Source organism: Sorex araneus, chromosome 9 (genome assembly GCF_027595985.1).
Source record: "Sorex araneus isolate mSorAra2 chromosome 9, mSorAra2.pri, whole genome shotgun sequence".
NCBI classification, from domain to species: domain Eukaryota; kingdom Metazoa; phylum Chordata; class Mammalia; order Eulipotyphla; family Soricidae; genus Sorex; species Sorex araneus.
In genome coordinates, this window is record NC_073310.1 from 5,723,197 (window position 1) to 5,743,886 (window position 20,690).

Below are 20,690 nucleotides of genomic sequence, written 5' to 3' on the forward strand. Positions count from 1 at the left end.
CCGGCTGGGCGGCCCGCGGGGGAAGGCGCTGCGGCCGCCCCCCACCGTGCAGATAATAGGAACCACAAAATAGCAATTACTGTATCCGAAGCCGCGAAGAGGGAGGGCACGCGCGGCTTTTAAGCAGCCGCCCCCCCTCGCCCGTCAGTAACCAACTCACACCTCACTTTTCCAATTATTCCATTCACCCCGGGTTCGCCGATCCCTCCCACGCACCGCCGCAGACCACCCCCAGCCCGGGACTGGGACGTGGCTGGGGGGGAGGGAGGGGGTGGCACACGGGGGAGGGGGGCTAGAGTTTGTTGTCACATTTCTAATTTCTTGCGAGGTGCGGCGGGGGGAGGGGGGCCGGGGTGGGGGGCACCCAGGTGTAGCGCCAGGCAAGCCAATTACCACCCGGGCCTCATCAACAAGCCCCCGCATGCAAACCGCGTCTGCGCGCAGGCCCGCGGTGGGGGTGGGGGTGGGGGTGGGGGTGGGGGTGGGGGGGGGGCGGGGGCGGGGGGCGGGGGCGCACGGCGCGCGCGCGCGCGGGCACAGAGGCACGCACGCATGCATCCCCCCTAAATGCTGACACCCCCCTAAACGTGCGCCCAGACCAGACCCACCGCTTCCTGAGGGCCAGTGCAGGGTGTGCGCGCTGCTTCCGGAAAGGGGCGCGCCTGGAGGGAAATGCGGGGGGGAGGTGGCGGGGACCCCCCTCCCCTGAGCGCTGGCACCAGCTGGAGGGTGGGCACGGCCCAGACCCGCCCGCTGCCGGCCCCGCGGGTCTGGAGGTGCTGCGTCCCGTGCACCCACGTGCCAGTGTCTCCACCTGCGTCCCCTGCTGGGGCACAGCCAGCCGGCGGGCACCCAGGGGAGCCGGGCAGGAAGAGTGGCTGGACGAAGCGCGCGCGCGCTTCGCCTAGACGCCACCCCGGGCTCTGTACAGCTGGCCTGGCCCGAATATGGGCTTCCTTTCCTTCGGCAGGACCCCGGGACCCCAACCTTGGCTGATGGGGGCTGCCCCCTTCTGTACCCCCATCCAAAAGACGGGTCCCCTCCTATCCTCTTCCTGGGCGCCGCAGGACCTGCAGGGTCTGCCGGGAGCATGCGCGCACCCCAGGACCCCACTCGGAGAGGCCTTCCCCGGGCCTCCTGCATAAGGATCCCCCCTCCTTTCGTCGGGAGAGCCTGGGGACCCCTGGCACTGTGCCCCCGGGGCCCGCACGAGGCTGGGCCTGCGCGTGGCTGCGCCCGGAGCCCCTCCTGGGGTCTGTGTCCCTCCAGGCCCCGGATCGGTTCTTTCCAGCTGAGGAGGGCGGGGAGTGCGGGCCCCTTAGGGGCGCCGGGGTGGGGCCCTGGAGCTGGGCGCAGGGGGTGGGTCCATTCCGCAGGGCGGTCTCCGGACACCCCCTGGGGCCTCAATCTCCATCAAGAACCCCCAGGAGAGGACACCCGGACTCCTGCTGGCCCAAAGCCCCAAAGTCCCGAAGACACGGGTGATGCCACCCAGCCGGCAGCTTACGACCCCCACTACCCCTGCCCCCCCCACACACGTGGTCTGTGATCATACGGGGCGGCTGCACTGCGCGACCCCTGCCACTGCCCTGGCGGTCAGGAGGTCCAGGGAGTGGGCCTGGGTGAGCCCGAGCTCGGCCGGAAGGGGCGTGGCCTCCCGCTAATTAGAAGCAGGGGCTTTGCAGGCCCCCCCCCCCCTCTGCAGGTTATTCTGATCCGCCCCCACCCCCACCCCCAGTTGATAAAGAACCAGCAGCTTCCCCGGACAGGGGGGCCCTGAAATCCTTAGGAAAGAGAGAGATTTGGTAGGTTCAGGGCCTGGCTGACAGCAGGCCCCGGGGGAGCACATCCCCACCCTCCCACGTCACCCGTCACCCGCGGAGAAACTGAGGCGCAGGAGGCCGGGGGAACTCGCGCCCTTCCCAGCCACAGGCCCCTCTCCTGAGGCCTCTGGGCCCGAGAGCGGCAGCAGGGGTCTGTGGGGTCAGCCGCCCGCGTGCCCTCAAGAGAGCGCCAGCTGACAGGTGCAGCTGGGACCCGCCAACGACGGGCCAGGTGTGTCCGATGCCCAATGCCCGCGCGGTGCCGGGGCCCAGAGCGAGAGGCGCCCTGGGTGCCGCCCCGGGACACCCCCTGCCCCTTCTCCCCCATGGCGGGCGGGCGTGGGTGTCTCACCTCCGGCCCCGAGCGAGGTAGAGAGAGACACACAGGGCAGACGCCCGCCCCGCCGGCCTGCGGGCGCCTCAAGTACAGCTAATCCCATTACAGGAAAATAAAGTGGATAATTCAGGCTAATGAAATCGTTACAAGAATGTGGTCAGCCAGAGGTGGACATTCAGGTCCAATTTAACACCCTCCAGTGTCCGGCCCTCAGCGCAGGAAACGGAGGAAAAAGGGAAAAAGGGAAGAAGGAACCTGGCGTCCTCCTCGAGCGCTGGCCGGAACCGGCCCGGCAGTCCCCGAGCCCACGGCCTGCTCCGCCTCCTCTCGCCCGTCATACCCGTCATGCCCGCCGGTGTCTTGAGTCACGCCCGCCAGTGGCCCACGCGCCCGCGGCTCCGGGAAATGCGGGGTTTGGAGCCGGCACCGCCCAGGGCCAGCCCAGCAGACAGCGCCCACCGCAGCCCTGCGGCCGCCTCTGGCTCCAGACTCAGCTGGTAATGCTGGGGAGGGGAGGGGAGGGGAGGGGCGGGGGAGTCACTGCCGGGAGGGGCACCACAGCACCCGCAGGGAGGAAGGGGACCGGCCAGAAACAGTCCGAGTCTGGGCTCAGGGTCTGGGCAAGGAGGCCCTGGACACGCCCTGGCAGCTGCATCAACAGGTGGGGACAGAGACCCCTGACCACCACTGGGGTTCCTGGCACCGCGCGCTGACCCCAACTGGGGACGGCTGGGGTCTCCGGAGGGGCACCCCCAATCATACATCTGGAAGGTACACGCGTGTGACCACGTTAGTCACATTTGTGTTTTAGGAAGAAGAGAAAAAAAAAAACAATGTGGGTCCGTGGGACCCAGCCCCCGGCCCAGACACTTCAAGCACTGGCCCGCGGCTGGCCGACTGCGTGTTTACTCCCTCCTCTTCCTCAAGAACTCACGCCGAGAGACCCAAGACGCAGGAAACAGTCGCCGCCACTGCGTGGGCCCCTGAGCACAGAGCCAGGAGTCGCCCGAAACAGCGAAGGGTCCACCCCAAGGCCCCCAACACCCCCCAAAGCAACAACAGGAAGTAACTGTTTCTTTGGGAGCCGCACTGCCCGGCCCGCTGGGGTCGGGGCCCCCCTTACTGTGTCTGCTGACCAGCCTGCCCGAGACGGGGCGCCCCGGCACCGGGCCAGCCATGCCCAGTGCTCGCCCAGGAGAACAGACGACAGCTGCCCCCCATGGGACCCTCCCCGGACCCGCACTGGGCAACAGACCAAACAGCGACCCCAGAAAGGGGCGTCAGTCCCAACTGGGGCGCCCCACCTTTCTGCTGCCAGACCCCATGCCCCTCTCCCGCTGCCTGGGCTCGGGTGGGCGCTCTGCCAACTGTCAGGGTGCAGCCCTCGGCCCCACCCCCGAGTGACCAGGCCACCCCCGTACCTGCACGCCAGCTCTGCCAGGCGTGGTATCATCTCGGCATTGACGATGAGGGTCCCCCAACCTCATTGGGAGCCCACTGTCCCCTCAAGTGCCAAGGAGGGGGCACCCAGGGCAGGAGGCTCTCTCCCCTGCACCCCATGACCCTCAGACCTCATTTCCTCTCCGTGCCCCTGAGCGCGGGGCTGTGGGTAGGAATCCCCCCAGGCCAGACTCTCGGGGCTCCCCTACCCCGCTTGGGCACCGCTGGGCAGCGGCTCCAATGGGCCCGCGGAGACGGCCTCGGGAGGAGGGGGTGAGGAGGAGGGGAGGGAGGCCTGCGACAGAGGTGGTCTCGGATTCCCCACCCGCCCCCATGCTGACTTTCCCCCAGGAAGTTAGGGAACTGGGGCCAGCGAGCTCCCGTGGACTGATCCCGCCATCTGTCGCGGGAAGGGAGGGAGGAGCACAGGTGCGAGGGTCTCCAGGGGCTCGGGGACAGACCTAGGCCTGGGGCTGGAGGGGGCGTGGCCAGCGGCAGGGGCGGGGCCAATGGAGGGGCGGTACCACAGGGGCGTGGCCCTCTTGGGCAGGGGACGGGGTCAGCGGGAGGGCCAGCAGGTGTGGAGGACGCCAGGTGAGGTAGAAAGATCTAGCTCACACGCCGGTGAGGTAGGGGCGGCGCTGTGCCGGGCAGGCAGGGGCAGGCAGGGGGCAGGCAGGGGTGTAGGCAGGGGGCAGACGGTGCAGGCTGGGGTCTAGGGGCTGGGGTGCAGGCAGGCTGAGTCCCCCCCACAGGCAGGTGGCTGCCCGGCATTCTGGGAGGTGCAGGGGGGGCGGGGGGCGGGCTCGGCCCGCTGCGCTGCCCTGGCGCCTGCAGCCAATCGCAGGTGCTGACAGCCGCTTGCACCTCGCTGACAGCTGCTGTCAAAATACTCTCACGCCCGGCGGCTCGATAATAACTGAAAATGAGACACAAATGAGTGACTCGTCGTGAGCCGGGCGCGCGGCCGCCCCCCACCCCCGGCTCCTGGGGGGGCGGGTGGTGGGGGCTGGGGAGACGCTCTGGTCACCCCGGAAGCAGGGCTTCACCTGCCGCACCCCAGCTCCAAAGGGAAGGGGCCTCCTCTTCCCTCCCAGAACAGGGCTGAGCGCTGCCCGCACGGACGCAGGACGCGGCGGCCGCGCTGACGGGGCCCGCAGGTGACCTCGGGGCTGGGTGGGGGGCAGTCGCTGTCCAGCAGCCTGCGGGGGACACAGGGCCTGGGCGGGGCCTTCTCCCACCCCTCATCGAGCTGCTCCTTTACACACGGAGGGGGAGGGGGAAGGGGAGGGAGAGGGGGAGGGGGAAGGGGAGGGAGAGGGGGAGGGGGAGGGGAGGGGGAGGGGGGCCCACTCCTCAGTGGTGCCCTGCAGGGGGAGGTGAGGGCTGTGGCGGGGGCCAGGCCAGGGCTGGTGGGGGGGGGGTCAAGGACAGCCCAGAGGGGTCGGGACAGCCAGGGGGAAGCCCTGGGCACAGCTGGGGGTGGCACCAAACCCCAAAAATAAAGAAGGAAGTTTCCGCCCCTGCAGAGGGGGAGGGAGGCGTCTCTGGGGGAAACCTCGCCAGCGGGCCGCAGCCATGAGGCCTCTGGGGCCAGCGCCAGGCGCTTCCTGTGCCCCGGTGACAGCGAGACTGTGTGGTGTCACTGCCCGGGGGACCCAAGCCCGGTCCCCTTGAGGTGGGGTGGGGGAGGCTGAGCACTGACTGGGGAGCCGGTGCCAGAGTGGACCCACCTCTGGCCCGTCACGGGCTCAGGAGGCCCGGTGCCCCCCTCGTGCCCGTCTCGCCCGCCTGTCACCCGGCCCAGCAAGTGACTGGGGAACCCACGTGGGCTTTTCCTGCTGCAGGGAGGAGTCGGGAGCGGCTGTCCGGGCGGGGGGCAGGGGTGCAGAGAGACGCTGCAGGGACTCGGGGCGGGAGGCACGGAGGCACACGGCCCCCTGCCGGTCAGGCAAGCCGCCTGGGGGTGGACAGGGCACCCAGTGCCCGTCCCCAGGACACGCAGGCCCTCTGCCCTGGGGCTGACCAGGGCCCCACCCTGGGCCCTACCAGGAGTGACCCCTGAGCACCGCTGGGTGTGGCCTAAGGCCCAGAAAGGAGAGAGGGACGGGGGTGCACACCAGGAGCAGCCCCTGAGGAGGGCGGCAAGGGAGGGGACACGGTGCCCAGACACGGGTGCAGCCCCCCCCCACACAGACACGGCCGGGAGCCTGGGCGTGTGTGGTCCCAGACACGTGCAGGGGGACAAGCCCACAGGTGCCCCCCCACCCCACCCCGCACTGTGCCGCCGGCCAGGGCCCTGGCTGACCTCTGCCAGCCACGGGCTTTGTCTGAAACTCGGTTCCCTCCCGCCCGGAGTCGGCTCCTGAGAAGGCCCGCAGCGCCCCCTGCTGTCCGCCACGGGGAAGGCCCGCAGCCCCCCTCCAAACCCACTGCCCAGTCCAATGGGGGGGGGACGCCTCCCTCCTCCATGGGGCCTCCCTCACCCCCGTCCTCCCTGCAACCCCCACCCCGTTTCCAGGGCGGATGAGAACGTGCAGGAACAACGGTGGGAGAGGAAGACCAGGGGCAGCTCTCAGCGGGTGCGGGGCTCCCTCCCTCCCTCCCTCCCTCCCTCCCCCCTGCCCAGGGCACAGGCACTCCCCCGCCCCCCCGCCCCGGGCACTGTCCCCTCGGCGCACCCCCCCTCCTGACATGGCCGTTCTTAGTCATATTTTAGAGACTCGTCAGCGCGTTCCAGCGGGGGCACGCGCCCTCCCCAAGCCCCCAGCCACTGCCCCTCCCCCTGCGAAGACGCCGCCCAGGGGCTCAGACTCTCCGAGGGCATCAGCAGGGATGGCGTCTGGCCCCGCTCCGGGAAGCAAAGGACACAGCTATTCCTGACTCAGGGCTCGGGGTTGCTCCAGGCCCAGTGCTCTGAGCTATGCCTGAAACAGTGCTCAGTGCTGGGGACTGAACCCAGGCCTCCCGCAGGCCAAGTATGGGCGGGGCCCTTCGGGCCAGAGCCCCAGCCCCAGAGAGATCATTCCGGCCTCCCGGCCTCCAGCCTGCAGCCTGCTCCTTGGCCTGAGCGTGTAGGCCTGGGCGGTAGCTGGGGCCCGAACTGAGGCTCCAGGGTGGGGCCCCACCCTCTGTTCCAGCCCCGCAGGCAGCAGTGGTGAAGGGCCGGGGGGTCCCGGGCAGGATGGCTGCAGGGGCTTCTCTCCGCACATGGGGGCGAAGCAGGACAGCACCCAAGGCCCTGTGGCCACTGCCTCGCACCCCCGCACACGCAGGCTCTGAGCGGACGGGACCTGAACAGTGTGCGGGTCTTCTGGCTGTCGCGCGCGCACACACACACACACACGCACATGCACACGTGCAAAAACACATGCACACACATGCACGTGCGTGCAGACACACACACACACACACACACACACACACACAACACATACACGTGCGCCCCGGCGCAGACGCCCACCTGAAGAGCTCTCGGAGCTCCCGGCGGTCGGCCTGGAAGGGGATGTTCCGCACCAGGATCTTGGAGCCCGTCTGCTTCCGGGACGCCTGCTTCTTCCGCGCGGCCGTCGGGGCTGGCCTGGGCGGGGGGGCACAGGCTCAGGGTCCCGGGCTCAGAGCGTCCCCCGACTACGGGCACCTGCCCCCAGCCCCCTCATCATAGAGGAGGCCCAGGACCTCCTGCCTGGGAGCCCGGGGGCCCCTCACGCTGCCTGACCTTCCCCGTGTCCCCGTCTAGCCTCGGGGCTTAGGCCACCCCCTCGGGGCCTGGGGCCTGCACCTGCCCGTCAGAGGGGGACACGCCCCACCCCCTTGTCAGGTGGCACCCAGGACGCCCGGGGCGGGGGGGTCACTTACTTAGTGGCGCGCTCCGAGATCCTCACTTCCAGCTGGTGCCCGTCCACGACGTGGCCCTGGGGGACAGACAGGCCACCCTCCGTCAGTCCCCGCAGAAACCGACCCCGGGGGTGGCTTTTCCTGGCGGCGGAAGGTGGGCCTGGCCTCTGGTGCCTGCCGGGGCCGGGGCCAACCTTGGCTGCGTGCAGGGGTAGGGGGGGGCTGTGCGGTTCCCAGGCGGGGGGCGGGGACAGGTGGGCGGGGGAAGGGTGGGCAGTGGATGGGGTGGGGGGAGGCTCAAGGTCCTCCGTGGGGCCTAGGAGCACCCGAGTGGCAGTGGCCCTGCCACCCACGTGGGCTGGGGTGCCAGCCAGCCCCTCAGGGCGGACCCGGGCACCAGCAGAATCACTCCGGGTGGTCCCTGAAGCCCCCCATGGAACAGTCCCGCCATGGGCAGTGCCACGCTGGTGGGGGCAGCGGCCCCCTCTGCCCGCCGAGGGCATCTGTGCCAGCCACTGGCACGTGCCCCGGAGGCTGCCCCCTGCTGGGGACCGGCCTGTGCTTCTGTCTGGTTCCGGGGAAGGGCCCCCGGCCCCTCGCTTGCCAAGTGTCCCTGGGGGGCGCCCAGACCCCCGTTACCTGCAGCTGCTTGAGCGCCTTCTGGGCCTGCTCAGGCTTCTTGTACTCCACGAATCCGAACCCCATGGACAGCAGCGCCCCTGGAAGAGTGTGTGCGGGGGCTGCAGAGGCAGTGGGGGACAGAGCCCCCCGCAAACACTCACTCTTCTCCCCTCCCCCGTCCTTTCGGGGAAATTCTCAGCTCTGGCACCAGTCCACGAGCTTCCCGGCCTCAGAAGGAACCATCCGGGGCTGGAGCGACAGCACAGCAGGGAGGGCGTTTGCCTTGCACGTGGCCGACCTGGGTTCAATTCCCAGCATCCCATATGGTCCCCCGAGCACTGCCAGGAGTAGTAATTCCTGAGTGCAGAGCCAGGAGTGACCCCTGTGCATCGCCGGGTGTGACCCAAAAAGCCCAAAAAAAAAAAGGAACCATCCCAACCTAACACACCCCGGTTTTGGGCCGGAAGCTTCCAGAACCACGCTCGGCCAGCAGCCCTCTGAGCCCTGTTCCCATCCTGAAGGCCCCCCAGACAGTGGGGTCAGGGCTACCTGCTTTGTTCTTCTTCCTGGACACGGAGCAGCTCTTCACAGCCCCCACTTTGGAGAACACCTGCAAAGGTCAGGCATGAGCCGCGGGTCGGGGTCCCAGGGGCAGGGGTCGAGGGGATGGGCTGGAGGAAACGGGCTCCTGCCCCGAGCCCTAGGCCTGTGTCTGCTCCGCCGGTGCCTGTGCGCCCGGGAGGGAGAGACCCTCTCGGCCCCTCTCCAGGGCCGCCAGGCCAAGCTGGCCGGGCTCAAACCACTGGAGCAATAGTCTAGTGGGGAGGGCATTTGCCTTGCACACAGCTGACCTGGGTTCGATCCCTGGCATCCCATAGTGTCCTCTGAGCACCGCCAGGAGTGACTCCTGAGTACAGAGCCAGGAGTGACCCCTGTGCATCACCGGGTGTGACCCAAAACCAAACCAACGAATAGGAAACGCCGGGCAGGCAGGCAGGCAGCGGCCACCAAGCACAGGGACCAGCGTGCCCAGCACCTCAGACAGTGCCGCCTCGTCCCCCACCCCGTCCCCCAGGGCTGACCCACTGACCCCCCACAGAGCTCCCCCAAACCCACTCCTCTGTGCAGACCCTGATTCTGGCCACCGGGGCCCTTCTCTGCCCACTCTGCTCTGAAAGGACCGTCCACCTCCACCCGGCTCAGGGACCCAGGCCCCCCCCAACCAGGCCCCCCGCCCCGGCTCTGGGGGTGCCTCGGGGGAGCTCAGGGGAGGGTCACTCCCCAGGGACCCCACGCACCATCTTCAGCGTCTCCTCCGTGGTGTCGAAGTTGAGGTTCTTAATGAAGAGGGTGCAGCCGGGCTGGCTCTCCTCCTCCTCCTCCTCCTCTTCCTCCTCCTCCCCCTCCTCCTCCTGCGCCCCCGTCTTGGCGGCCACGTCATCTGCTCCTCCCGACGCTGGGGTCTCACTTTCTGGGGTCTCACGGGCTTGTGCTGCTTCCCCCAGAAGAACAAATCCATGAAATGAGGCGCAAAATGTCCCCACCCCGGGCCAGCAAGCAGCAAGAGCTCTCCAGGGGGCGCCCCCTCCGGAGAACAATGGACACTGCACGGGCGCTGGGACACCCTGTCCTGTCCGGCCTGTCGCACAGAGAAGGGGGCGTGCCGGGCCACGCCCTCCAGCCAAGCACCTGGACACGCGCCGCTGAGAGCCGCAGCCCTGCACTGTGGGATCGCGGGGGGGGGGTGAGTGGGGGGGCCGGGGGCCGGGTCTTGGCTGAAGCCACAACTGAAATCACACTTCAGGCTACACGGGTCTAGACCAGGCACCCAGTGGGAAGCTTCCAGAACAGAGACCGAGGGGCGTACTTCCGGGCAGAGAAAGGCTCCAGGCCGGTGGAGACGGGAGGGAAACGCAGTCACCCTTACTCAGGCCCACACGGCCGCCTGGGGAGGGGCCCTTGATGGGGGCGGGGTCTTCAGGGGGTCCCCGTGCTCCCCGCCTCAGCAAACGCTGCCAGCCAGCCTCGCCGCCAGCCTCTTTCCCCGGCCCTGACAGCAGCCTGCGTCCAGGAGGAAGGGGCCTTTCTGGCCCGCGCAGCCCCCCGCCCGCGCCCGGGGTGTGGGGGGGGGCACCGACCTGTGTCTGGCCGAGCCCCGTCCTTCCCCGCAGGCTCCGCCGCTGGGTCTCGGGGCTCCTTCTTCGGAGGGGCCGCGCCGGAGAAGACGCCCATGGGGGCCCACTCCAGGTACAGGGGCACGTGGTGGAACTGGGAGAGAGTGGGGGGGAACAGGGGGGTGCTGAGAGGGCCGGCCAGGCCTTGGAGGGGCGGGCGGGGGCGGGGCCGTGCTGGGATGAGGTCCGGGGGTGCCTTAGATGGGGGGGGGGGGCTGGAGGAAGCAGGAAGAGGTGGGGGCGCTGGGTGTGGGCCGGGCCGATCGGGGCTGGGGGCAGGGCAGGGCGGGGGTGCAGGGCGCAGGCCCAGCCTACCTTGGCGTAGGCCAGCTGCCGGAAGGCCTTGCGGGCCTCCAGCGGCTCCAGGAACTCCACGATGGCCGTGACGCCGCCCTCGGGCAGCAGCACCCGGCCCAGGCTGCCGAAGCGCCCGAAGGTGTCGCGCAGCTCCGCGGGCAGCGTGCCGGCCGGCAGGTTCTTGGCCAGGATCACCGTCCGGCTGCGCTCGGCTGCGGCCTGGGGGGGCGAGGGCACGGGTGGGGGGGTGTCCCCGCCCGTGGCCCCAGCCGCCCGGCCCCCGGGACACTCACCTGGCTGAAGGCGTCCAGGCAGACGCCGTGGTCCAGCAGGAAGCGGCGCACCTCCTGCACCAGCTGGGTCTCGCCCAGGGCCACGCGGACGGCCACGCTGCCCTTGCCCTCCTGCGGGGGGGGGGACGGGGGCCCTGAGCACGGCAGACCCTCGCGGCCACACCCACACCTGCCCGCTGGGCTTCGGCCCGTGAGATTTGGGGTTCAGGCCCCCCCAACTCCTCCCAACTCTGCATCCTCGGCCCTGGTGGACCTTGTCCTGCAGAAGCGCCTGACCCCTGACCCCCTGCCCACGCCCACGCCCACGCATGTCTCCCCGGGACAGGCCAGACGCCGTGGGCATAACAGGGGCCGGCTGGCAGTGAGCACTGTGGCTGAGCACGGGGCTGGCGGGCGGGCGGGAGGGGTCGGCGCTGAGCACGGCCAGGGCCGGCAGCGCAGGGCAGGGCCGGGGGGTGCCCGGCACTCACGTGGTCGAACACTTGGCTCTTGGTGGCGCTGTACTTCTGCGCGATGGCGTCGGCCACGGCGTTGGGGCCCATGAACAGCGTGTTCCAGTTGTGGGAGCTGGGGGCGGAGGCCACGGGCGTCAGGCACGGCCGCCACCTCCCCCGCCGGCCCGACAGCCAGGGCGTGACGCGGCACGGCCGGGCCCGTGGTGGCCGCCCGCTGGCTCCCTCCGCCCCCCCCCCCCCCCCCCGGTCAGGGTCAGGGTCGGGGTCGGGGGTCGCGGGCCGGGCAGACCTGGAGCTGGCCGCCTTCTCCTTCTGCTCCTTCTGCTTCTTGTACGAGGACGTGCCCGCGCCGGCCTCCTCGCCCGGCTCCTTCTTGATGGTGGCCGGCAGCACGTGCAGCATCCTGCCCTGGGGCGGGGGCGGGGTCAGGCCCGCGGGCACTGGGGCCGCTGGGGCGGGGAGGGGGCCTGGGGGACCCTGGGCGCCCTCCTGGCACTCTCCGCCTCCCAGGCTGGGTCCTGCCAGCCCCCAACCAGGGGCACCAGGAGGGATGGACGGGGGAGGGGGGTGGGGGCCGGGACCCCGGACCAACACTGCAAGGAAGCCCCCCTCCTGCCCGCACCCGAGGCCCAGGGCGCCCCCCACAGGACCGCAGGGTGTGAAGCTTGAGTAGTAAAGCGTGAATGTGTGTGTCTGTGTGTGAGTAAAGCGTGAACGTGTGTGTCTGTGTAAAGCAGGTGTGTGTGTAGTGTGTAAAGCATATGTAGCATGTATGTGCCTTGTCTGTAAGGCATGTGTAGCGTATGTGTATAAAGCATGTGTAGTGTGTGTAAAGCATGTGTAGTGTGTATGTGTATGAAGCATGCACGTATGTGTGCACTGTGTAAAGCATGTATAGCTGTATGAACATGTGTATATGAGTATGTGTGTTGTGTGTAAAGCACGTGTAGCGTGTATGTGTATGAAGTGTGCGTGTACGTGTGCACTGTATGTAAAGCATGTGTAGCTGTGTATGAACATGTGTGTTGTGTGTAAAGCACGTGTAGTGTGTATGTGTAGGAAGCATGTGTGCACACCCCGACGCACTGGCCCCGGCCCCCCGGCACCTGGAACACGCGTCCGTCCACCTCGGCGTAGGCCTTCACCGCGTGCTCGGGGAACATGAAGGTGACGAAGGCGAAGCCCTTGGGCTTCTTGGTCAGGCTGTCGATGGGGTAGTGGAGCTCGGACAGGGGCCCTGGGTGGGGGGGCAGGTGTAGGGGGGCCCTGAGCCGCAGGGACACAGCAAAGGGCCCCGCCACCCACCCAGGCCTGGGCCGGGAGATGAGCCCAGATGTGGGGCGTCCTCAGGCTCCTGCTCACCCTCCCCACCCTGCGGGGTCCCCGGGCCCCACCCCAGGACACAGAGCTGAGAGGGGGCAGCCGAGCCGGACCCCGGGGTCTGGCCCAGAGCGGAAGGAAGCTCCACTGGGCAAGGGAAAGCCTGGCACGGGGAGGGCGGGGAGGGCGCAGGGGTGCTGGTGCGGGAAGGGAGGGTGCAGGGGTGCGGGTGGGGGGAGGGAGGGCGCAGGGGTGCGGGTGGGGGGAGGGAGGGCGCAGGGGTGCGGGTGTGGGGCGGGCGCACCGTAGGCGGAGAAGAGGCCCTGCAGGTCCTCCTCGGAGCTGGTGTAGGGCAGGTTGCGCACGAAGAGCCGGCCCGAGTCGGCCAGGTCCTCCTCCTCCTCGTGCTCCCCCAGCGTCCGGCCGGCCCAGGCCTTGGTGCCACTGCGCGGGGGTCCCTTGGGGGCAGGTGCGCTCTGCTCCCGGAACACCTCGATGTAGCGCCCGCCTGCGGGAGAGGTGGCCGTGGGGGCGGAGCCTGTCCAGGGACAGCCCGCCCAGCGGCCACCTCCCGGCTTGGGGCCACATCCGGAGGTGCTCAGGGATCAATCCCGGGGGGCGGGGTGGGGGGGCCACACGGGGTGCCGGGATCACACAGGCCGGCCATGTGCAGGCCATCGCCCCGGCTCAGGCGTCCTCGGGGTTCTGGAGAATTCCGGGCCCTGCCCGGGGAGGTGGAGGCGTGGCCCACCTGCACCTGGGGCCCCCGCAAGCACCAGGCGACTAGCTGGGCCAAGACAGCCCCCGTGGATCTGTCCCGAAACTACCCCCCGGCCGGCCATCCTGGAGGGCCCCTGTGCCCCGCCCCCCGCAACGGGCCTGGAGAGGGGCCGCTCCCCCTACCCATGTACTCCCGGTGGCACTTCAGCGCCTTCCTCACATCGTCCTCGCTGTGCAGGTCCACGAAGACGTACCCTGAGGGGACGGGGCGTGAGCACAGCGGCCCTGGGGAGGATAGGAGGGGGGACGGGGAGGACGGCGAGGACGGGGACGCGAGCAAAGGCGGGACCCGGGAACTCCAGCCCCGGCTAGAAAATACCCCCTGGACTCACCCGACTCTCCGTCCTCCCTCCCCTGACTGTCCTCCTCCCTGAGCCCAGGCTCCCTGTGCTCCCTCCCCCGCTCCCCGTGCTCCCCCTCACCCGTCTTGTTCCCGTGTGCGTTCCTCACGATGCGGATGGCCGCGGGCTTCAGCGGGGCCAGGAACTCCATCACGTTTTTCTGCCCAGGAGAAGTGTGCCCGGCCCCAGGGTCAGGTGGACAGACAGGGGCTGGGGCTGCACCCCCAGGCCCCCGATGCTCGTCCCTCCCCAGCCCCCCACGCAAACACCAGTGCCCTCCCTGCTGTTTTCCGGGGGCCATGCAGGGGCGTGTGTGTGTGGGGGGGCGCTCAGTGATGCTCAGCCCAGATGTCCGGAGGCCCCGCCCTGAAGGGCCTCTCGGACCCAGGGCAGGCTCGTGAGCCTGGGAGACAGCGAGCGCCGGGCAGAGAGGGGCTGGCTGCCCCCCAGCCCCCCAGGGGGGACCCTGAGCGCTGCCAGAAAGTCACACACTGACAGGCCTTGCTGACGGGCACAGGAACGCCCTGACCGCAGCCCACACAGACGCCCCCCCCCCCCCCCCCCGGCTGTAACGGGACCCACTCGGCCGTCCTTGGGGCGAGGGCCAAGGCCCAGGAGCGCCCACCTCTGTGACGTTGAAGGGGGCTCCTCGCAGCTTCACCGTGTGCGGGGTGCTGGACTCCCTGGGGGACGCCGGCGGCTCGGCCTGGGGGGAGAGGCAGCACGGAGGGCAGGGGTGACCAGGTGGGGCCCCGGGGAGGGTCGGGGGGCGGGGATGGGAGGGTCGGGGGGCGGGGATGGGAGGGTCGGGGGGCGGGGATGGGAGGGTCGGGGGGCGGGGATGGGAGGGTCAGGGAGCGGGGACGGGGGGCTCAGGTTCCCGGCCCTCCCACTGTCAACTCCCCTGCAGGAAGGGGCTGGCAGGGCCCCCCCCACCCCAAGCTCTGTCACCCCCGATCCCCACGCACCTGGGCACGGGCCTCCTGGGCCTTCCGACTTCCGGGCGGGGCCCCTGTGTTCCCGGGGACCTGCTGGGCGGGGGTCGGGCAGGTGCCCTCCCCCTCTTCCTCCTCCTCCTCCTCGTCGGGGCTCCCTGCGCCCGAGCTGCCGGAGTGCACCGCCTCATCTTCGCTCTCGTCTCCCGAGGAGGAGGAGGAGGGGGACGGGGCACGCACGGCCTTGGCCCTCAGGTACTCCATGTCTGACAGCTCCTTCTGTGTGGCCGCCTTCACCTCCCGCTGGGGGCCGGCCTCGTCTGCAGAAAGGGGGCCGGGGGCAGGGGGTGAGCCCAGCAGGGTCCCGGTGACACTCAGGGAGGGGCCAGAGGGCTGAGGCGGGTGGGGTGCTGACACCAGCTGCCCCCCAACCCTTGATGGAGGCCTGGGGGCGTCTCCCAGCCCGGCTCCGCCCGCCCTGCTGCAGGCACCCCCTCGCCTCTTCCCTCCAGGCCCAGCCCCGACCCCAGCCGAGCCCGGGCCACAGGAGCTGTGATGCCCTGTCCAGCCAGGGAGGCCGGGCGCCTCCTCAGAGAGGCCTTCCCTGATTCCTCCCGCCCTCAGAGGGAGGCCCCGCCGTGGGCGGGGAAGCAAACAGAAGCCCCCAGCCGCGGCCCCCTGAAACACGGGAAACGGAGCACAATCCAGAGTGGACTCTTCTGGGCACCCCTGCCCAGGGGGCCAGGCCTGCCCGCGCCCCGCACCTCCCGAGGACGCCCCGGCCACCGCCTCCTCCTCCTCCTCCTCCTCGCTCTCCTGCCCCGAGTCCGAGTCGAAGTTGAGGTAGTCATTGGCCGGCCGGCCCCGGCCCTTCGGGGGCCCCGCGTCCGCGTCCGGGGCGTCGTTGGCCCACGTGGCCACCTGCGCCCGCTTCTGGTGGGCCGACACGAACTCCTGGAACTCGCTGTCACCCCGGAGCTGTGGCCGGTAAGGGGGCGTCGGGGTCAGGGGGGCCAGCGGGGGGCCAGAAGGGGGCCAAGCCCAGAGCCTGAGCCTGGCCCCACCCCCAGAGCCTGAGCCCCGCCCCAGCCTTAGCCCCGCCCCCAGAGCCCCCCAGGCTGTCCCCCCTCACCTGCTCCAGCTCCCCCACCACCTTCTTCTTCCTGTCACCCTGAAAGGGAAAGACGGGCGCGGCGGGTAAGGGGCTGGGGGTGGGGGCAGGGCGCCCTAGGGAACAGCCCCTCCAGGACCCCGCAGCCACCCCTTGCCCTGCCCTGGGGGGCTGTACCTTCTTCGCCCCGGGGGCCTCGGTTCTGGAGGGGGGCTCGGCCTGGCCGGGCTTCTGGGCGTGCTTGCTCCAGGCTCGCGGCTTGCTGGGGTCCCCGAAGGCCTTGCAGAGCTCCACCTGCGCGGGCGAGAGGGCGAGGCTGGGGCCGAGACCCTGGCACCCCCCACCCCACCCCCCGCGCCGGCTTCCAGAAGCTTCCTGGGGCCTCTCTTCTGCCCGGCCTGCGCTGTGGGCCTGCATTTCTCTGAGGGGCTCTGGGAGGGCGGCTCCAGCCCCGGGCGGAGCCGTGAGTCTGGGTCTCAGTCACCCACGGGGGCTGCAGGGCGGGGGGCGGGAGGGAAAGTGCAGCCCGAGAAGGGGGAGAGGGAAGGGGCGCCTCGGGGTGCTGGTGAGTTCCCCTGAGCCCCAGGGTGGGGACAGTTCTGTACTGACAAGCGGCCACAGGCAACAGCTGGGAGAGCACTGTGAAAGGAGCACCTCCCCTTCCTGCTGCCCAGAAGGGGAACCGGGTTTGCTAAGAGGCTGCACATAGCTCTCACCCTCAGAGACAGCTGGGGAAGGGGTGGGGGGGGGGGGGCCTCGGGGAGGCTGTGACTCTCACCCTCCAGAGGCAGGTGGGGCAGGGACTCTAGGGGGAGCCACGGGCTGGACCTGCCCCCTGCACTCTTCTCATCACTGGCATCACATGTGCTTTATCAGAGCCATGAAGGGTAAGTAAAGGACATGGTGTAGCCTCCTCCTCCGGGAAGCTCTCCTGGCTGCACCCGACCAAAGACGGTGTCTCCTCTGTTCCCATTACCCCCTGACACTTCTGGCCCCAGGCCTGGGGACACTGAGAGTGGCCTGTCTGCTGCCCACTGGCTCCATCCCCGCGGTGCACGCGGTGCTCAGTGGGCACTGGCCCGCCGAGTGGGCGAGCCACTGAGGCAGGTGCTTCTCAGCGGGAGGCCGGGTAGGGGCGCGGCCCAGTGGGCTGCAGGCGGGCACGCGGGGCCAGGGCGCCATGGCCGGACTCACCGTGACCCGGGCCGTGCCGATGAACGTCCGGTGGAAATGGCGCAGGGCCGCCGCCGCCTCCTCCTCGGACTTGAAGCCGATGAAGCCGAACTTGCGGAACTTCCCGTCCCTGGTGAACTTGAGGCTGCAGTCGGTGAGCGTGCCGAAGGCGGCGAACAGCTGCCGGAAGCGCTCCTCCTTCATCTGGGGGCGGACAGGGGAGCTGGGGGCGTCCGCGGTGCCCGCCCCCACCCCCCGACGGGGAGACCCAGAAGATTCCAGACACAGGCGCGCCCGGAGACCGAGAGCGGAGCCCAGCACGCGGGTCTGCGGGTGCGAACAACGGAACAGGGAAGGGGGCGGAGGGGGTGCTCCGGGGTGGGCAGAACAGCGCAGACCCCCAGCCCCCAGGTCCTAGAACCCGGCACCTGTGAACGTGTGACCATGCCCTGAGCCCCTGGGTCCAGTGTGGGCAAAGGCGGGGAGCTGGGGGAGGTTAGGGCGTGGGACCGTGAGCCAGGGGATGGGGGAGGGCAGGGGGTGGGGCCATGAGCCAGGGGATGGGGGAGGGCAGGGGGTGAGGCCATGAGCCAGGGGATGGGGGAGGACAGGGGGTAGGGCCATGAGCCAGGGGATGGGGGAGGGCAGGGGGTAGGGCCATGAGCCAGGAGATGGGGGAGGGCAGGGGGTGGGGCCCTGAGCCAGGGGATGCGGGCGGCGTGGGGGAGCTGGAAAAGGCCAGAAACGGGTTTTCCAGGAGACTCTACAAGAGGGACACGGCGTCCCAGCATGGTGACGGGCTTCTGCCCCCCAAGCCGGGGCCTTCAAATAGCCACAGCTGGCCGGACGCACTCACCCGGCCGAAGAGCCCCATGCACCCTCACCTGCCTCCCCTGCCCCCCTCGTTCCAGCCAGATGCCAACCCCCGCACTCGGGGCTGTTCTCAGGAGATCGGTGTGGGGGTGGCCGCTGGAGACGACACTCAGGGTCCCCCGAGAATCCGAACAAGACTGAATTCACAAAGCCAGAGAGGGCGGCTGCACGGGAGGAAAAGGCTTTCCGGGCAGGTTCCTGCCTGATCGCAGCAGCCTCGCGCATGGCCCGAGCCTGGAGTTATCAGGGGCCGCGGGAGGAGCGAGTGGTGCGGGAGGGTCCTCGGAGCTGAGGGTGGGAGCTCGGCTCAGCCCCAACAAGGTGGTTTCGCTTCCCACCACGGGGAGTGTGTGTGTGTGTGTGTGGGGTGGGATGGAGGTTCCCCAGAGAGGCCCACCCTGTTCCCAGATGCCTCCCCCTTCACTGCAGAAATCCCGAGCCTGGCCAGCTCCTCCGCCCCCCTCAGTGCTGTCGGTGCCCCCTGAGCTGATCTGGGGACCCTCAGGCCAGCCGCCTCCTGAGCTCCCGGGACAGCCCCCTTCTCCTCACGACCAGGCATCTGTCCCCAGCAGCGGGAGCAGGGCCCGGCCTTCTCCCCTCTCTGCAGGCACCCGAAGGGCTCCCCTGCCAGGAAGGGTTGAGACAGGCCTGTGCCTATGCAGAGGTCAGCTGGGTGCAGCCTGCCCCATCCGGGTGCTCCCTGGGTGGGCAGAACAGCGCAGACCCCCAGCCCCCAGGTCCTAGAACCCGGTGCCTGTGAACGTGTGACCATGCTCTGAGCCCCTGGGTCCAGTGTGTGGGCAAAGGCAGGGAGATGGGGGCCTGGCAACACTTCACCCAAGGGCGCCTTGCACAGTGCTTGGCCCGCAGTCTCATGGTGGGATCTCGTACTCCCTTTTCTTTTGTGGGGTGGGGACACACACAGCGGTGCTCAGGGCTTACACATGCCTCTGCACTCAGGAATCACTCTTGGTGGGGCTGGGGGGACCATATGTGGTGCCGGGGGTCTGAACCTGGGCTGGCTGCGTGCAAGCAAAGGCCCTACCCGCTGTGCTATCTCAGCCCCGTGCAATAGCCCAGCCCTCTAGTCAGATCTTTCGGCCAATAGGATAAGCTACAGGGAGAGGCTGGGGCCGGCAACACAGAGACTGAGGGTGGGCGGGGCAGGCAGGGCTCACTCCTGGCTCTGCACTCAAGGGCCATTCCTGGGGGCCCAAATGGGGGGCCCAGGCCCACCGACTTCCGTTCTGGGGCGAGCCGGGCAGCAGCTGAGACTGAGGGTGGGTCATGCCAGTAGTCCGCAGGCCAGGCAAATGCCCTGTCCACTGTAAGGTCTATGCTACCCAGCGTTTTCTTGCCCCCCGCTATGATGCTCAGGGATCACGCGTGACGGGTCCACATGCGGTGCCGGGTACTGAGGCCGGGCCAGCTGTGTGCGAAGCAAGTGTCTACCAACTCTCCGAGCCCCCAACCCCCGCAGCCGCCTTATTCAAGGTTCCGAGCGGAAACTCAACTGGGGGCCTCAGCTTACTCCTCCCCCGCTGCCTCCCCTGCGATCTTGTGAGTGGGAAAGTGGCTGGTCGGACCCAGCCGCGGCGGGACAGGGGGGCCCGGGGGCGTGGCGGATGCCGCAGCACCGCGCGGGAACTGGGGTCTCCCCGCGGCGCGGCGGGCTGCGGGGCCCAGAGCACTCGCCGCTCCTCGCGGCCAACGTTAGACGGAGGGAGGAGCCGAGAACCGAAGACCCTCAGAGTCCCTCCCTGCTCCCTGCCACCCCTCGGCGACCCCCCGCTCGGACCAGCTCAGGCCCGACGCTCACCCCATCCGGGAGGTTCTTCACGATCAGTCGCGACATGGCGCCGGTGCCCAGGCTCAGACTCCCGCGCAGACGGGCACCGCCACCACCGCCGCCAACGTTCACGCTGCCGCCCTGGGCGCAGCCATCTTGAAAGAGCCGGAAGCGAGTCACGTGCGCAGCCCGAGACCCGCCCTCCCAGGAAGTGGGCGTGGCCTCCCGAGGAAGTCTCCCCACACACACCCTCCCCCGGGGCGGGCCTGAGCGCCTCCACACTGCGCAGGCGCGGGCCTCTGGCCGGAGAAAGCGATGCGGCGGCGCGGCCGGCAGGGGGCGCTGGTTCCCAAAGAGTCTCCAGGTGAGGCTCTTTGACTATTTGATTCCTGAGCATTTTTATTTATTTATTTATCTATCTATTTATTTATTTATTTATTTATTTTTTCGTTTGTTTGGGTCACTTCCGGCGATGCTCAGAGGTTACTCCTGCCTCTGCTCCCTCTGCTCTCAGGAATTACTCCTGGCAGTGCTCAGGGGACCATTTGGGATGCTGGGGATCGAACCCGGGTCAGCTATGGTTAGGTAAACGCCCTCCCCGCTGTGCTTATCACTCCGACCCCGTATCAGGAGAATTCCTGAGGACAGAGCCAGGAGAAACCCCTTAGCACCGCCGGGTGTGACCCAAAAAGCCAAAAGAAAAAAAAAAAAAGGGAATTACTCCTGGGTGGTGCTCCGGGGACCCCATGGGATGCCAGGGATCGAACCCAGGTCGGCTGCGTGCAAGGTAGACGCCCTCCCGCGCTCGGGCCCCGCATCCCTAGGTCTTGCGCGTTGTGGTTCTTGCTTCCCTGGTAGAGAGGGGGACAGCGGCCTGGAGCACTGCGCTCACGCGTGGGAGTCTCGGTCTCCAGGCTGCAGGGCGGGGGCGGCGGGGACCAGCCCCGCCACGGCCTCTGCTCCGAGTTGCGCCTTCAGGGAGTGTCCCTGGCCCCGAGTCTCGCGGGAAGAAGAACCCGCTCTTGTCCTCCGCTCCACTGCAGGCCTCCCCCCACCCTGGGGGCTCTGCCCGCCTCACGGCTCCCCCCCAC

At 69.3% G+C, this 20,690-nt stretch overlaps 1 protein-coding gene across 1 annotated transcript in view; it reads right to left on the reverse strand.

Moving 5' to 3' along the window:
* RBM19 (RNA binding motif protein 19) overlaps positions 1-19,778 on the reverse strand; it is a 36,092-nt gene extending 16,314 nt beyond the window's left edge. The window contains exons 1-21 of the mRNA XM_055146972.1: positions 19,630-19,778; positions 16,959-17,141; positions 15,942-16,058; positions 15,786-15,824; positions 15,418-15,631; positions 14,687-14,973; positions 14,344-14,424; positions 13,800-13,878; positions 13,501-13,572; positions 12,902-13,105; positions 12,384-12,514; positions 11,567-11,685; positions 11,293-11,389; positions 10,823-10,933; positions 10,548-10,748; positions 10,197-10,326; positions 9,357-9,550; positions 8,608-8,668; positions 8,077-8,156; positions 7,459-7,514; positions 7,064-7,180 (exon numbers count right to left, since the gene is read on the reverse strand). Of these exons, the coding sequence (XP_055002947.1) occupies positions 7,064-7,180; positions 7,459-7,514; positions 8,077-8,156; positions 8,608-8,668; positions 9,357-9,550; positions 10,197-10,326; positions 10,548-10,748; positions 10,823-10,933; positions 11,293-11,389; positions 11,567-11,685; positions 12,384-12,514; positions 12,902-13,105; positions 13,501-13,572; positions 13,800-13,878; positions 14,344-14,424; positions 14,687-14,973; positions 15,418-15,631; positions 15,786-15,824; positions 15,942-16,058; positions 16,959-17,141; positions 19,630-19,665 (2,609 nt within the window). The 5' untranslated portion in view covers positions 19,666-19,778. The remainder of the gene's footprint in view (positions 1-7,063; positions 7,181-7,458; positions 7,515-8,076; positions 8,157-8,607; positions 8,669-9,356; positions 9,551-10,196; positions 10,327-10,547; positions 10,749-10,822; positions 10,934-11,292; positions 11,390-11,566; positions 11,686-12,383; positions 12,515-12,901; positions 13,106-13,500; positions 13,573-13,799; positions 13,879-14,343; positions 14,425-14,686; positions 14,974-15,417; positions 15,632-15,785; positions 15,825-15,941; positions 16,059-16,958; positions 17,142-19,629) is intronic.
* Between the last annotated feature and the right edge of the window lie 912 nt (positions 19,779-20,690).